Source organism: Amblyomma mixtum, chromosome 3, assembly GCF_055824585.1.
Source record: "Amblyomma mixtum isolate Tamu chromosome 3, ASM5582458v1, whole genome shotgun sequence".
NCBI lineage: Eukaryota > Metazoa > Arthropoda > Arachnida > Ixodida > Ixodidae > Amblyomma > Amblyomma mixtum.
In genome coordinates, this window is record NC_143014.1 from 107,753,606 (window position 1) to 107,771,449 (window position 17,844).

Here is a 17,844-nt window from a genome sequence, read left to right on the forward strand (position 1 = left end):
ACCCTACTTGTGGGATTCAAATGAATTGCTCAGGGCTGCTAAAAATATCGAGAAAGAAGGGTCCCCAGACCCAAGAGGTGGCACGGCTCTCTCTCCATCTACTACTACAGTTTCACAAATGAAAACTGCAGAACTCTGCTTACCTTAATTTACCCTAAATTGTTAAATAATTTAATAATTATTAATTGTTAAATTTACCCTAACTTTATCCAGCTTACTTGCCATCTTATTTGTTACTCTGGCTTACCTTGACAACACCACATCTTATCTTGTTCGTAGTTATGACTTTAGCTTGCTTTTATGTTCCCCCTCTATGTAATGCCCTGCTGGGCCTTTAGGGTACTTCAATAAATAAGGAATAAATAAATAAGCAGTTTCATATCAATGTGGTTCTCGAGGCAGCAGAATGACCATTCAACACTTTCAGAGCTTAACATGAAACTGCTTTCATCGTTTAACATCTGATAAGATGGTACTACTGCACGAGGCAGTTAACTGAGCACCATGCTTCCTGCCTTCACGACGACTAGTGCATCATTCTTGCATGCAAAGTTTCAGAAATGCAACAATTTATTGCTTATGTGAAATGATAACTTACAGGTAAATCAGGTGAACAGAATCGGGTTTTCCCCACTTTCTTTTTGTTTCTTGACCAGGTACCGGGGCCACCTGGATGAGGATCCTAAAAGCATAAAGGAGTGAAAGAATAGTAGGAAACAACTGCACATACACTACTATTTTCACATTACAATCGAAAACCTGCCAATTCTTCTGGGACATAAAATATTTCAGCCACAATGATGCACAGCAGCTCACAGCAGCACATCAAAATGCCAAGTTGATGTGCTCTTCTTGTCCTAACAGAAGAAAAGAAGAGCGATGAACAATTCAGAGTGCTTTAGGCTTTTCATCATGCACTTCTGCCATTCCTACTGCAAGCAACAAGGACTGCTCAGAAAGAAAATGGCTTGTGCATGTGTAACTTACCATGTGAAACAGTTGAAACAGTGGTTTAATTTCGGTAGGAATTAATTCTCATCTACCTTCAAATGAACTGGTGGGACAAGAAAGGAATGAAGCTACTTGATGCTTAACACTTTCCTGCCCATGCCTACTCCTATCGATAGCAAGCTATCGATGGTTGCAAATTCGTATTTACGTGCTTTAGCATTTACGGACAGCTAGCGCCATCCAATAGGTAATATATGAACTATGCTTTCAGTTTCGGTTTTCTGTTTTGAGTTTTCGCCGCGCGGGGTTTTTTAAAGACACTTCGAAGTTGGGTGATCCTATCTCGTTCTGTCTATGATGGCGTCGACGTCGCGCGCTTCTGCTCTGCGGAAACGGCGCGCTTCTATCGATTCTGATGCATCTGTGAGCGACGCGTTTGATGATGATAGCAGCAGTGACTCGGAAGACAACTTCGGTTCGTTGGATTTCAGCACGGAAAGCGAAAGTGCATCGACCCAGCCCGGACCGTCAGCAGGCATTTGCCAGTAAGTTTCGCTTTCTCCGAATCGTTTCGCTGCACTCGCATGCTGATCTGTAGATATCCTGAGAGTGCTGAAAATCACGATTCTTATCTGCAGGGTGTCAACGTCTTTTGGGAAGGACCATTTGCCAGTGGCCGCGCAGAGTGTCGTGTTTTCCCCTGTAAGACAACCAGGCCTCGAACCTCGGCATTGCACTCCGGAGTTCCGCGCAGCGGTTCATCAGAGCCGTTGATTTCTTTCTGCTGTTTTTCACTACTGAAATCGTAAGGGAGATATGCAACCACACAAATAAATATGCCTGGATGCATATTTTTGAGAAACCGACCTACAGCGAGAGAGAGACGGATCGTGGAGAGAAGTCACTCCGGAAGAAATTAAAAAGTTCATTGAACTAATAATATACATGGATATCGTGCAATTTCCACGGTTGCACTCATACTGGAACACGGGGAGGTTGTTCAAAGGCCACGCACCGCCAAAAGTGATGCCGAGAAGGCGATTTAAGGCGTTGCTAGCTTTCTTCAGTGTGATGGATCCAGAGGAGACCACTGCCGCAACCCATGGGAAGCTGCACCGCATATCTCCTCTGATTCAACACATGAACGTTTCGTCACCCCAGTTTTTCCAGCCACACAGGTACCTCTCCGTTGACGAGAGAATGGTGAAGTCTAAAGGTCGTTCTGGAATTCAGCAGTAGATAAGGGATAAAATAATAAAATGGGGCTATAAATTGTGGGTTCTGGCAGATTCAAAAACTGGCTACATGGTTCAGTTCAGTGTATATACCGGAAAACGCGAAGCACCCAGTGCACGGGGCTTGGCATTTGATGTAATGACACGGCTGTGTGAAAACTACCTTGGTCAGGGACATATCCTTTTTTTGGACAACTTCTACACATCAACATCTTTGTTTGTCCACCTACTGGAATTCAAAACACTTGCTTGTGGGACGACGCGGATGGATCGCCATGGATTTTCCAGTGAACTAAAGGACACAAGATGGGGAAAAAAAAAAGCAGAGAGAGTAGATTTGCACTGGCTGCGGGATAAGGATGTGTTGTATCTCCAATGGATGGATAAGCGGTTTGTACATATGATCTCGACAGCCCACACAGCAAACGAGTTTGTTCTAGCAAAACGGAAGAAAAAAAGTGGAGAACAAATGGACCGAACTCTCAATCAGGAAGCCACAACTCATAGATGATTACAATGTGGGCATGCCGGGAGTTGACAAATCGGACCAACTCATCGGTTCCTACAATGTCCTGATGAAGTGCGTGCGCTGGTGGAAGACGCTGTTTTTCCATTGTATAGACAATGCTGTAGTCAATAGTTTTATGCTGTTTGATGAGCATCACCGACAGCATCCGGAGGTGGCAGAAATGTCAAGAATTTCACGCTTCGACCAGTTCGCTTTCAGACGGGAACTGATTGCGCAGCTGTTGGGATTTGATGAGCGACATTCGATAGACCCCGCAGTTCCTCCTGTTGTTCCACTAGGCGATGCACCCAAAGGTTTTCAACACAAGCCCGAAAAAATGGATCGATACAGGAACTGCAAACTGTGTTATGAGGAGAGAAAAGTTCAACAGAAAACAAATGTCTTCTGCGAGACCTGTGCGACCAACCTGAGTTTTACTTCATCAAGAAACTGTTTTGCCCATTGGCATGATACACACCTAACCTAACGTTTTCTTTTGCGCCTGAATAAATTTTGTGCACAGAAATCTGAAATTTTGTGAAACACTGCACAGATCTCTCCTAAACAAAATGTATATCCTGAAATTTTTTTATGTTATGCGTGTATGAAGAAATGTTTATGGTTTTGTATATTTTTTCCAGTGTTGTTGGAAATTTTTGTGTAAATATTTTTTTTTCATATTCCTTTCAATAAACATGTTCATTGAGACTAATACAATGGAAAGAGAATTTCTTCCTCGTCACAATGATATACTATACACTTGAGTATGAAGCACGTTATGTTAAAAGAAAAAAATATTTACTATGCCAACCAAAAACTACTACTTTTCCCATGGGCAGGAAAGTGTTAAGCATGTGTCCAATTAAAGAAAAACCAGGATGCCAAATAGTATTGCAGGTTAACTTGCCATGACACAACATGGTGAACATGCATCTATGTCACAATGTTTGTTAACTCAAATAAATGTTTCATAAAGAATATGCAGGAGAACTGCAGAAGCACATTCACTTTTTTTTTTTATTGTCTTGCATCAGATGAATGACGTTCCAAAGCCTAGTCAATATGAACATAAGAAGTACTTGGACAATGGTACACAGTAGAGCTCTTAGAGCCTTGTGCTGGTATTTCTTGTGACAACTCTCTTTTAAGGTGAAAGCCTTTTATGGCTTGAGTGGTGAGGACAGGAGGATATGTCATGCTTTCACCAATCCATAGCCAATCCACAATCCAATAAATAGCCATCCAACAAGCCAAACCATATTCTAATCCATAATTCAACAAGCCAAACCATAATCCACAATCCAAAAAGGCATGAACTGTCAATAAAGAAAAATAAGAGAAAATTGGGGTCTAGGCAGCAATCGAACCTAGGCCTGTGGCGTGCGAGCCTGGGACAATTCCACTGCGCCAAGACAGTGAATAAAGCTGAATAAAGGCACATCTAGTGAATGCAGAGTTGTCTTGGAAGTGTACATGAGCAATTATGAGCATATAAATTACAGATGCCGCAAATTACCGAGTACAAAAAGTATGTTTCTGGTAAATTTACTTCTTGGTTGGCGTGTCATAACACCATCATGCGGCAATCACTAAAAACCCCCCTCGCAATGTATGACGCTGGCCCAGCAGATGGCACCACAATGCAAGCACAAGTGCTTTTGCATTACTGCACGCAAACTGTCTTAAGTGACTCCTTGAATTTTTATCCTATAGCAGTGATTCTCAAATAGGGGTCCGTCAAGCCCTCGCGCACACGTAGGCAGCGAGTTGCGGCCATCAAATTCGAGTGCTGCGTCTCTCCTTTCGCAGTACTACACAAGGTGGTGCTTGCCACCATGTTAGTCAAAAGGGAAGCCATCACCGCTATCACTATGAAACTATACAAACTGTCCATACAGCACTCGGTGCGTACCAAGAACCTTTCCTTTTCGTAGTGTTGACAAGGTCCATGTTAACGAGCTTTTTTTTGCTATACTCCATTCCATACATAGCAGTCAACGCTGCAACAGCTAGCGCACCTGTTTGCACAAGCTAGGTCCGTGCCCGGGAAGTATAGTTCACCATACAACCATAGTGAACAGACATATTTCGTTTCGACAAATATCAAGCACCGTGACTGGCAACCTCCTGCACTTCGTTTTATCTCCTGACAAATTTTCGTCCTGAGACTCATCTGAGGCTTCGAGAAGAATGGCATGTGGCGGTATGATACATGGCTCGTAGGGCGAATCACTCACTCTATTCGCGCCTAAAAGTAGTGCCGTGATTCCCAACGTTACCACTTCATTTTATATAACTTTTTGTTCACCAAGGCTTTGGGAGGAACGATAGGTACATGGCGGAGTAATATAGTTGTGTATGAAACGGAGTATAGCGTTTGGCGTGATTCACACTGTGTTCTATCGCAATGTCAAAGTTACGAGGGTACAAAGACACTTTCCTAAAGTTCGGCTTAGCAGAAATCGGCGGCAAGCTGCAATGAGTTTTGTGCAGTGAAGTGCTCGCACAAAGCTCCTTTGTGCCAACCAAGATAGCCCACCAAGTCTGGACAAAGCACCCAGCCAAGGGCCTTGACTTCTTCGAAGTGAGGAAACGAACGCTCAAGCCCCAGAAACTGGATAACCCAAGCAAAGTAAGATCACAGGGTCAGCTAGTTTTGTATGAGGCTGACAATTAACCTTGCTTTATTCGTTGATCACCAGTGGCACTTCTGACAGTTTCCCGTATGCTGTGACTATGGCAGCCGGTGGGTTAGGAATTATGCTTTGTTAGTTCACCGTTTTGCTGCTTTAGTGCATTAAGTGTCATTGGTACCTACGCCGCGTGCCACTGTCAATGCACCTACAGACTGTCTTCCGTATTTACTTGTGTAATTTGCGTCCTCAAATAATTTGCGCACCCCTAATTTACTACCCTGGTTTATAAAAAAAAATTGGCAGAGAGTTTAGCATATCTAAGTGCAGAATATCGTGCACTAGCATTAGTTACGGAGTCCTTACATGCTAAAGGCATTTGACCTAAAGGCCATAAAGGTTTTGGCCTAAAGACCTTCTACCAAAAGCCTTTACCCAGAAGACATTTACCATAAAGGCCTTCACTACAAAGATAAGGCCTTTACTTTAAAGGCATTCAACTTGAAGACCTTCACCCAGGTGAAGGCCTGCCAGCTGTACACACCTGGCAGGTTGCCCATGACTCGGTGGGCAGGTAGGCCGCTTGCCTCAAAAGCAGACTTCAGACACATGAACTTATGCCCGAAATCGGAAAATGCGCCTAGTAGTGCTACTGCACTAAAAAAAAAAATTTATGCACACATTTTACACAGCAGTATCGTGCATGATGTGTACGACACCTCAGCCTCATGTGTCCTAGTACGTTGGAAGCACTTGCTGTATTGCTTTTCTCTCATTTAATTTTAGGTTTACTAGGTTTATCTGCCCATTGAAACAGAGTTGCATGTGAAAGCAATGACCCAACTGTGGCCAGCAAAGAATTCATTTGGCGAGGTGCCATCACCAAAATTCTATATAGGTGTCACTATATGACTTTCACTCTTCTGTAATCTTTTGGCTCGTTCCAGCTCTGTTCTCCATAAAATTGACAATATGTCGGAGCCTTGGGATACTAATCTCCGACCGAATTTTTGCTTGAATGTTTTATTCTTTCAAATGGTGCATTAGACTTGGTATGCATGGAGCACCTCGTGGCATTTGCCAATGACTAAATAATTTATAATTGAATTCCTTCTTGACACTATTTTGGTTTCATCAAATGAATGATAGCTGTAACGTGTAGGTGAACTTTAGGCCACATGAGGCATGAAAAAATGGCAATATAACTGCTGATACGTCCTTTTTCGTAATTCTAGCTCTTGAAACAGGCAGGTTTAAGTGCCGTGATTACTGCAGTAACCAGCGTTTATACTGCAGTTTTTCCGTGCTTCACGTGATCTAAAGTCCAACTACACATCACAGCCATCGTTCGGTTGATGGAACCGAAACAGCATGAGAGAAGAAATTCAATTATAATTATATATTTAGTCATCATAGAGGAATACCACATGGTGATCTATGTATTCTAATGTCTAATGCATCATCTGAAAGAAAACACGCAACAAAATTAAGTGTCTATAGTCCTTTAAACCCCACCAGCCATGGTGGTCCGGTGGTTTTGGCGTTTGACTGCTCATCCTAAGGTTCAGTTCAGTACCAGCTACGGTTGCCGTATTTTGATGGAGGCAAACTACAAAACCTCCCGTGTGCTGTGTGATGGATGTCAGAGCACATTAAAGAGCCCCGGGCTTTCTAAATTAACTCGGAGCCTTTAACTATGGAGTCCCTCATAACTCACGTGTTGCTTCGGGGCATTAAACCTCACAATTTACATTTACCTCAAGTGACCCTTTAGTTTGATAGTATCATATTCGCCCAAATATAATGTGACCACGGATATAATGAGAGAGGGGAATTTCGGCCTTCAAGAAAAAAAAAAACAACAACATGATTATAAAGTGAGCTCACAATGTTTAGGCTGACCACAGCACAGGGCTACGCATGAACACGGCGTCTATGTCATCACCATTACTCATGAGTCAACACTTCGGAAGAGTGCGAGCAAAATCGAACGCAGCGAAGCATCCCTGCATTGATACACACGGTTTTTCAAGCAGCAGTGGCCACCGTGCCTCCGTGCCTCTGCTTCTTACTGCCATTACTTTGCGTTTCACAATGCACAGTTCTGTTGGTACTGTGCCCGTTTGCCATTTTTTTTTTTCCTTTCCTACTCCACATGGCTGTTTTAGTACCTTGCCTTTCTCAGCTGTCCCACTGCCTTCTTTCTAGGTTCATACCTGCTCTCTCTATTTCTCACGTGTGCAGTCACTACACACTGAAGCCCAAGGTCAAGAAGTTGGTTTCTCCTCTTAGCTCATGAGCCTGGTGGATCAGCTTGTTAAAGGTATCTCAAAACAGAGAAAAAAAAACAGTTGTTTTGTATCTTGGTTCCAAATATAACACGAAGGTGCATTTTGAAGTGGATAATTTAGTAAATCTGGATTATATTCATGCAAACGCCATACAAACTGACTTAGTATCCACAGTCATGGCATTTAGCCCATTGTGTCCTAGGCAGTACGGACTGGGAAATTTTCTTTGTAGTTCTTTTCATCAGCCCAATCTATTCCGTCATGGCAATTAGCTATTCTTGTTTAGCAATTTTAGCTGCCTTTTTGAAGTGTTCGTTTGCATCTGTAGTCGTCCCTAATTTAACGCCGCACTTTTGTGTTTTACCAATACCAAAATTATAATTAAATTTACAAGCCTTCATATTGGTGAGATGTAAGCAACATTTCAGAAGACATACAACTGCTCTTATGCTAACTGCATTTAAAACAAACCTTTTTCTCCATTCCCCACACGGTAACACTAACACCACATAAATTAGGTCACAAAAAATGCCAGTAACAACAAACTGTTCTGCTTGTATCTAATTAGGCTTCAAAAATTACTATACTTACCAGCGACGCCTACACTGTGCCACACTTCGGGTGCTCACACACTCTGACACTGCCCTCCAGTTAATCTCCTTCATTTTTGGAGGCCGACTTCCGCACTCGCTTGCCACACTGACTGCCTGCCTCAGCAATTCATCTTCAGACTGCGTCCATTTACCTTCACCTGCCAAAGAAAAAAGGTTAGGAATTTTTGTCCCGTACTTCTCGCATAAACATGCTACACAGGCATATTTATACACTGCTAGTTCTTGACAAATCTTTGTTACAGGAATGACCAGCATATGCTTGACTGTACACTTTCCACAGAGCTCCTTTATTGGTAGGAGTTAGAAAATCTAAACTGAACGCCTCCGACACCCTCTGTAGAGGCGTCACTTGTACTCAAGGAAGTGCTTATATACAGAGAATTCCGTTTTTATGTGCGGGAATTTAAAAAATTCCTGTGAGCAAACTACTGGCCTAATCGAGAGCAAACTTCGCTCACGGGGTAGCATATTATGGTCTACGTTATTTGAGATGTAATTAAACGTCGGTACTTGCCTGCATTTCCTGAAATTAAGAAGAAACTGCTGTCAACTGCGAGTAAAGCTGTCGCAGACGAGAGCTATACGCGAGCCGAGCAGCTGGTTTGACAGGGCGCGCCATCTGCCGGAAGACGAGGCAAACGACGTCCCGGCTCGTCTGCTCGTCGAATGTCGCCTTCCGGCAGATGGCGCGCCCTGTCAAACCAGCTGCTCGGCTCGCGTATAGCTCTCGTCTGCGACAGCTTTACTCGCAGTTGACAGCAGTTTCTTCTTAATTTCAGGAAATGCAGGCAAGTACCGACGTTTAATTACATCTCAAATAACGTAGACCATAATATGCTACCCCGTGAGCGAAGTTTGCTCTCGATTAGGCCAGTAGTTTGCCCACAGGAATTTTTTAAATTCCCGCACATAAAAACGGAATTCTCTGTATAATGCACTAATCTTACTGGTTCATATTAAAGTGTCCACTGAGCTTTGACCACATCAAAATGAATTGCCTTCATGTCCTTGCCCTTCAGCAGTAAACATAAAGGCCATAAAGACCATACTGAATTCGAAACAAGCTTTAAGTTTAATTCCATATCAACCGTAAGCAAAGAAAACCTAGTGGATATGTATCTATTAAAGGGACAGTGAGGAGAGCTCTATCAATATTTTTTTTACAGCAAAATCCGATAGTTTGGCATTTCATGGCTTTGTTGTCACTTGGCCGGCAGCGAAAGATGCATTTATTTCTAAGAAATTTGGATTCGAAGTTGAAAACGTTTTTCCCGCCGCTCTGATTCAAACTTGGAATTCTCCTATGACGACACAGGACTAAGTGACGTGAAACATGATGTGCACATGACGTAACGCAGACTCCGTGATTTCTGACGGCCAGCAGTGCGGCCTGGCAGCAGCCGAAAAGAAAGCTACCGCCGGCACCACGTTGAAGGCATCTATCGGCTATTGCGGCCGTTGCTACCGTCGCTTTGTTTACGTTTGCACCGGCGTTTTGCCAGCGTTACGATGGATCCCGTTCTCGAAGTCGTCAACGAAGTTCTAGCAAATAGACACCTTTAGCATACCGTGTACCTTGTTACTGCTAGCGGAATACCGGGAGCCCGCCTACTGCCATTGAGCAGGCGCTTATTGGTCCCGATGCTGCAGACGCACGCGTAGCTGCCGGACATGTGGCGCCATCTGGCGACGTCAAGGAGATTTGAGCATGCATTGGCTGCGCCTCAGTGATTCATGGCTTCTCATGTTCTAGTGTTTCTAGAACCATTGGTTCTAGCAACACTGTTTTGTCCTATGACGTCATCACGCTTGTACTTGCTGCGAGTTTGGCCTGTGGCGGCGATACCTGTATTTTGGTTCTTGCTCTTTTCTACGTTACACGAGCTTTGTTGTCAGTATGAGTGGCGTTTTTGTAATCAGGAGCTGGTATTCTGTCGATACAAGCCAGCTTCAATTTCTCCTCAGTGTCCCTTTAATGGGAATGATTTTGACTCCTCAGCATTTCACTTCTTTAAAGCAGTAGAATAACAAGGCCTGCTGCATTTATTCCTTCACTTGTTTGATGGAAAAGCTGCTTCTAGCTGAGAAAATTGCAAGCGAATTAATTCGTGCTTTGTGCCAAGGCAGTCAAACTTGAGGCATCAGGCATGATGTCATCAAATTGCATGCCAGAAGAGGACTAGGAGTGTGTGATAGCACTACTATTGCCATTTTGTTCTTCATTTCGATGCCTTTCTGTGCATTTCACTCTAATATACCCCTCCAAAAGGCCGCCAGCCAATGACCTCTCACATCTCACAATCATCGTAACTCGTAGTGCATCAAGTGAACAGTCATGTCAGTAGCGACATCAGGCAGACCCATAGCAGACATGGGGTGGCTGGTGTCATCCAAAAAAAAAAAAAAGAAGAAGAAGAAGCTCAGTGCTGGCAACAGTGACAAAGTTTGTTGGCTGTGCTCTATTTAGACATGACTAAGAACATTAAAGTAATGAGCATGCACCACAAATGGCACATTCTTGAAAGCCCCCCATTCTCCAACCCATATGGCCGTTATGGTTTAAAGCCGAAGCGGATAAATGCAGGGGCGGGACAGCCAAGACAGGTTTTAGAGCAGCTCTTGCAGAAAAAAAAAGAAAGTGTTCTGAAAATTCTGGAGCAGCTCCGGAGCAGTAAATGTGTATCTTTGAGCTGCCATGGAGCCGAAATACATTTTTGGAGCAGTAATATGAGTATTTTTGAACAACTTAAGAGCGTGGATACAGTAAACATATGCCAAAATGAATTTGCATGTTTCAAGTTATCGGTGTGGTGAGAAGTTTGCACTCCACACAATAATCTTTATATAGGTGCTGTGTTTGTCCCTGCTTACCTGGAAAGGTATTCATGCCAAGATTCGAGATTCAGATATATGGATATCAGACCCATGAAAATTCGAAAAAAAGTGCGATCAGCTAGCGGCTGTTGGTGAAGTTTGCAGGTCACACCGCATGGCATGCCTCTCATCACCATTCAGTACCGCATTGTACTTCGAACAACAATTCTGGCCGAAGTAAGCTGCATACGCTCCCAAATGTGAAGCTAGATGAGGACAGTCTACTTCAAGAGCAAGGGAGGGTCAAGCACACCGAGAAAGCAGACAGGCATAATAGTGGGTGCCTTTGACCTATGACTCGGCCTCATTCTTTTAGACAGTGACGCCACCCCAAAAATTTGCGAGGCGCTTGCTTCAACCATAACGAGGTGATTTTACCTGCCAACAAATAACTTAAATGGCAGTTCATGCAATCAATCGTGGCTGGTCAGCGAACATATGAAGCTCTCAATCTTTATGAGGAGCAACGACACGAGGGCACCGTGCTTTTGTTCCTTTCGACTTTGCATTTCAAGAGTATATAACAGGGCAATATAACATTTATGTTAAAAAGGTTACCATATAAGTACATAAATAGTCTAAATCCAAGTGAGACACTTACTTTCAGAACATTTGTCATGTAAAATCTTAAGAAAAAGGTGCCTGCATAACAGAAAAGTGATAAGTTTAACTTTAAATCTGCAAGTTTCTCTCTCTTATACAAGAATGCTCATTTGAACGTACCAAAGGTCTCTTTTTCCTTCAAATGGCGAAACGAGCTTCTGCATTGTTCTGCCGTTAATCCCAGTCTCTGTGCCATCACAGTCCATTTTGGACCAATGCGACTGTACATCCGCAGCAAACGTCTCTTCTGTTGTGCAGTTAGACTGAAATGAAAAAGGAGTGATAGGACACAACAAAACTGCATAGAGTGATCTCTCTTTTAAGACAAACTCCATAAAGCTGAACTCTAATAACCTGAACAGGTTGGTGACCTTCATTCAGCTTACCAGGTGTACAGTACAGGAAAGGAACTTTGTTCCCATAAACCTTTGCCTTTTGCAGTTCGGAAAAGCCACAAGCCTTTTGTACACTGGCTAATGCTAACTGCTGCAGTGCTGTAGCGACTAGTATCATCCCAGGTAGACTTGCTGCATGTGAACGCCACCCTTGCACTGCCACTTAGAACCATTAGTATGGAATGTGTTTTCAGCAGATCAGAAGTAAATCAAAAGTCTACTCCATACAAGTCAATTTTGAAACACATCTACATTAGATATGCTTGAATCTAAGATGCACATTGTTTAAACATCAAGTATACAGTGATGCTACCAGTAAATTCCAATTTGGAGCAGTGAAATACCAATTTAACTGCACTCAGGAGTAGTAAAATTTCCAATTTTAAGAACTTTGGAGCCATGCAACAATGACTTAGCAGCACTCTGAAGCACATACTTCTGTTTCCCGAGCTTCTGGCATCACAATAAGAAAATGGGGTACATATTCATTTTAGTTCCCAAATCTTTTGCATTGGCGAGAAACGCTGAAAAATTCCGAGTGCGATGTGAAGGTGTGCTACACGATTATGTTTGTTGCTAATGGCAGAAAATTGAACGTATGTCAGTTTTATGCTGTACAATTTAAGATGATGCATTTGTGAAATATGTCACACAATGTTCACTTGTACAGCACACACTTTGCATATACATGCGAGCACAGCAGCTTGCATGCGCTGCTATGTGGCTCTCCACGCTTGGTTACAAGGCTCGAAAGACTTTTATACTGGCTCTCTCCAGGGTTCTCCTCACCAGTTGGCTGGCTGCCCACGTCTATGGCCACTCGCCCACCACTGCCTACCTCTTGATTGCCCCCTGGCAGAGACTCAGGGCTCCAAGTTCGCTAATGCTGCCGACAGAAATCACTGCGACTTTATCGCCAAATGCAGGAAAGTGTTCAAGTGGGGCCACGTGTTACACACGTGCCAACGCTATTCATGTAGACTTGCCAATGCTGTGCCACTACCCGCCGTACGCAGCTATGCTGCCCAAGGGGCCAAGTGCCGATATCTTGGAGTGATGTGGTTGCAGTGGAGCCTCCTCACAAGTGGCGTCGCCGCGTGTGAAAAGGCGCCACCACAGTAACTGCGAATAGCGTGTGGTGAGCGCACAGTTAGTGCAGTTTTGCCCATATAAAAGAATGAAAGAGCCACAAGGCAGAACTGAGGGAAATGAGCCAGCATAGGAAAGGCGAGACATTCTCTGGTGAGAAAGACCAGTGATGCATCAATTAGTGTCCAAAACTGTGCAAAACTCTACTCAGCTGGCTGGCCGATGTGCGGCCGGGTCGCCATCACCGTGGTCTAGAGCGAAAGTCAGAAGAGGGAAACCAAAATTATGCGGCCTCATAATTTTTTGGCACCAAGGGCCTCTGAATGTCGTCACGTCGTCTACCATTGCCTGATGTAAGAGGAGTGTGTATACTTCTCTAACATGACATACGACATCATGCAGGATATTAGCACGACGCTCGCTATGTCGTCCATTCAGCGACATGGCCTCTGATTTGGGAGGTTGTCCAAATTAACCGGTGCGAGCCCAGAAGCATCCAAAGCCATGGATTTACACTGGCATTAGCCGGGACCATGTCGGCAGCCCGAATTATCCTGATTTCCGAATTTAACGAAGGTTGAACTAACGAGGTTTCACTGTCCAGCACCAACATGCATGGCGCATTTATGCTTTCAAAACGTTCCATTTTGCCAATGCACTGGAAAAGCTGTGCGTTACTCTAACCAGGACATACTGGGAGAGTGGATTGCTTTTGCCAACTTTATGCTTGAATCTGAGCGCTTGCAAAAGCTGCAGCAGCAGACGTTACACTTTTTGCGGCAGACGACGTGAAAGAACTGTTTCCTCATATGGCATACATAGCTGGCTAATACCTAATTGTGCTCCCACTGTACACACAGTAGACTGTGAAAAAGAAACTTCTCTGAAACTGAACTCTCAAACTTATCAAAACTCAACTGAGAAGTCGCCTCAAAGAGAAGTCATTGGACTGTCTCGTTCGTACTGCGTGTGAAGGGCCTGACGTCAACAGCTACCCCTGTGATATGGTAGGGTAAAAGTGGGCCAAGCTTAAGATAAATGGAGCTTTAAAGTGTAACCAGTAGGGTTGGCAGGTTCTCTCAGATCATGAATGGTAGTTTACCAGTATCCTTCAAGAAAACAGTATTAACAGCTGTATCTTACTGGTACTCACCTATGGGGCAGAAATGTGGAGGCTAACGAAAAGGGTTCAACTTAAGTTTAGGACAAAGCAGCGAGCTATGGAAAAGAAAATCATAGGAGTAACGTTAAGAGACAGGAAGAGGGCAGAGTGGGTAAGGGAACAAACGTGGGTTAATGACAACCTAGTCGAAATTAATAGGAAGAAATGGGCTTCGGCAGGAAATGTAATGCGAAGACAAGACAACCGATGGTTGTTAACGGCAATTGACTGGATTCAAAGAGAAAGCAAGCGTAGCAGGGGGCTGCAGAAAGGTGGGCGAATGAGATTAATTTGTAGAGATAGGATGGCCGCAGCTGGCACAGGACGTTGTTTAACTGGAGAGACAGAGAGGACTTTTGCCCTGCAGTGGGCGTAGTCAGGCTGATGATGATGATTAGGGTTCGGAATAAAGATATAAATAGAACCTCTGTCGTCATGAATCTAAACGCCCCCCAGTCTTCAGATTTCCTCCCTCAAAAATTCTGGGAGAGAACCCTGGACCTTCCTTAATAAAACTTTTCCAGTTTTTCATTTGTGTCACACAGTTCTGGTGCATTTTCTTGCAAAATTGCGTTTGCCTTACTCAGAAGCAAATAATCAGACTCAACCACCTTGTGGACGAGGTCAGTTTAGGTTAGTCCTGTGTGCTGATTGCAGCATTGGCCTTGATAATTCTTCTGACTGCACGCCTGCACTAACCCTGCACGATATATAAAATCTTCACTTTTTTTAACTGGATGATAGAGGGCAGGGGTCGCATGCTGTCCAAACGAGACGAATGGCAAAGTGCAAACGCAGAAACTTTAGTTGTGCCCACTTATAATGAATTCACCTAGTACTAATGAGGTGGAGCATTATGGCACTGAGCCTGAAACAGAACAAATGCCTCTGGAAGCTGTACTCGCAAGCAACGAAGACAGAGACACCACAACCCCGCAAGCAAGAACGTGCTGCACGGTGACAGTTTTCACTGCGGACGTAATGAATGATTGGCGAAAATTTTCTGCGCACAATGTGAAAAGGGTGGACATTACAGGAATTCAACAGAAAGCAGGGAAAAATCCCCCATGCGAGCTCAACACTGTCACCTCTTGTGCACACTTCCGAGTTCATTGAGAGGCTGACCAGATTAGGTACTATCATGAGCGAAAGTAAGCGACACCCCACACTCTCTGAATGATGCTGCACTTCCAGTGTGGCACAGTTCTGAACACAGGGGGAGGGGGTGTGTCTCTTACTTTTGTTCTAAATAGTGTCACATAGTGGTGACAGCAGTCCAGCAAGCAGGAAGACAGCGAAAAGGCTTCCAAACGAAACTCTTTATTGGGCTGACTCGCGCCCAAAAAGAACTGAATGACTGCGGCAGCGTAGCAAAAAGCGTGCTCGGCGGTCGTCAGAAAGAATCCCTGCCACTCTCAGCCACGCTCAATGTAAAACCGGCAAGGAACCTTCGAGGTAAGGAGCCAAAAGCAACTACAGTAGAGCCTCGATTTGGCTTTCAGGGGACCACGTGAAACCGCCGTATAATCGAAAATCTTGCAAGAGTGACGTATTTGTGTAATAAACATGTCCGCTACTGTGGCTTTCAAAAATAATTAAGGTTCTTTTCCCCGCGCGTTATAAAAATGCCCGTTTTCGTTCTGCGATGATTAGTTCTCAGACTGTGCGCAGCCATGCTTTAAACGCCTAAGAAGCAGATTTACACGAGGCGCACATGTGCTCCCATCCTTGCACATTATTCAGACATCACAAGCGCCTCACAAGTGCCACAAGCGCCAGAAAGATGGCTGCTACGACTCTTCGAAGAAGTTTCGCGGCGCGCATTACAGCCATGCCAGCGACACGTCCTTCTGTTCAGACTTCCTCTAGAACCACTGTCACTCCGCGGCAGCAGGCAGCAGTGTCTGTGCAGTCGTCCACAGATCTGTCTAGAACGCACAAACTCCATGCTATCTGCGCTCCGCAGTGCGCAGAGGTCGTCTAGCGGCTGCGCCTGGTTCAAGATAGTGCATGTCTGATGCTTAGACGATACTCAGAGATGCACTATCTCGAACCAGGCGCTGCTGTTTGATGTTGCTCTGCACGCTGCGGAAAGCAGATGGCAAGGAGTTCGAGCGCTCTAGACAGGTCTGTGGACGACTGTACTAGGAATTCAAGTCATAATGGAAAAAAGAAAACACGATGTTCGCCTGCGACACGAATGCGCCACTGGCATGCTTTCTGAAGTGATGTGCGGCCCGCTGGGTGACAGCGCGCCACTCACTTCTGGCTCGCTTGATGTCGAGGCCTAACGTGTTCCGAACTAAAGCCGCAACAGAAATTGCTTTCGAACTAACCGCTGATGATCACAGAAATGTTTAATCTTGTTGCCGCCTCTGCAATAACGTCATGCTGGTATGAACGTATAGTTGATTTCCTTAACACCTTCAACAATGAAGTGCGCAGAAAAATGGGCCAGGCAAGGCGCCTCGCATCGACGGCCGCGGGTCGTGCGTGCTGAGTCCGAGTCCGAGCTGTCAGCAGAACTGTCATTGCAGGCCGCCATGCGCTCAATCGCATCGTTGCACGCACGTCTCCGTCTTGATTCTGATCTGGAACCAGCTTGGCCGAAGTCACGTCTGCCAATAAAGTGCTCTGCCAGAGCCTCATTCCAGTCGGTCCCCGCCAGGCATTGTACAAAGCGCGGTGAGCATATTTTTCCGTCGTATAATCGAGGCTTTCAATGCATTATCCCTGTGGGAGATTTGCCAGGCCCGTGCCAATTCGTCGTAAAATGCAGGTCGTCACACGAACAGGGAACGCATAATCAGTGCTCCACTGTATGTGCAATAATCTGGAAAAATGTGGAAGCAGTTGCACATAGTTGTGATCAATCGAGATAAGTCTGGTCGCACCTTGCATCACAGATGAAATGATAACGCCGCGTGCCGATGGCTTTCAGCTTGAACTAACAAACAGCACAAAGATTCGCAACAATAGTATGCAGCAATTCTGTGAGATAGGCATACACTCGGATTGTGCATTGCACATTGTCTTCTACTAATACTGCTATTGAACTAATATCGTCGCCAGAGGTGCCGACGACCCAGCAAAGCAAAACAATGCCTGAGACACCGACAGAGCTGCGCTCAAATTTTGCAATAAGGGGAATTGTAATCATCCTTAGAATTTTTTCTGCTCTTGGTAGTATATTCAAGCAAATAGTTCAGTTCGTGCAAGACGTTCCCTTGTTCATTTTGTGCATGTATGCCAAGCAAGACAGCAACGCATTAGCTGCAAAAATATTTTATACCCCTGTCACACTAGCAAATTTAATGTCATTCAAACCTAATGGCATTCGATGCATCGAATGTCATTTGGTCTCTTTCGGTGCTACACGGGAAAAAATAATGTCATTCGAAAATGGTGGCGTCGACGATCAGTGAAAAAAAAAAAGTCCAACTGAACGACATCAGCGCGCATAAAAGATGTTTGAAATTGTTGTGCAGT

General features: G+C 44.4%; 1 protein-coding gene across 9 annotated transcripts in view; it reads right to left on the bottom strand.

The window, feature by feature from the left end:
• LOC149351296 (cyclin-D-binding Myb-like transcription factor 1) overlaps positions 1-17,844 on the bottom strand; it is a 108,204-nt gene that overhangs the window by 30,154 nt on the left and 60,206 nt on the right. For 7 of the 9 annotated variants that reach the window (XR_016290574.1, XM_089580612.1, XM_089580611.1 and 4 more), the window contains 3 exons: positions 11,830-11,972; positions 8,210-8,369; positions 599-682 (listed from right to left, as the gene is read on the bottom strand). Coding sequence is in view for 7 of the 9 variants with exons in the window: in XM_089580612.1 (XP_089436738.1) it covers positions 599-682; positions 8,210-8,369; positions 11,830-11,972 (387 nt within the window). In the remaining 2 variants the exon portion in view is untranslated. Of the gene's footprint in view, positions 1-598; positions 683-730; positions 858-7,543; positions 7,655-8,209; positions 8,370-11,829; positions 11,973-17,844 lie in introns of those variants that run through there. The other 2 variants (XR_016290575.1, XM_089580610.1) reach the window with 2 other exon arrangements.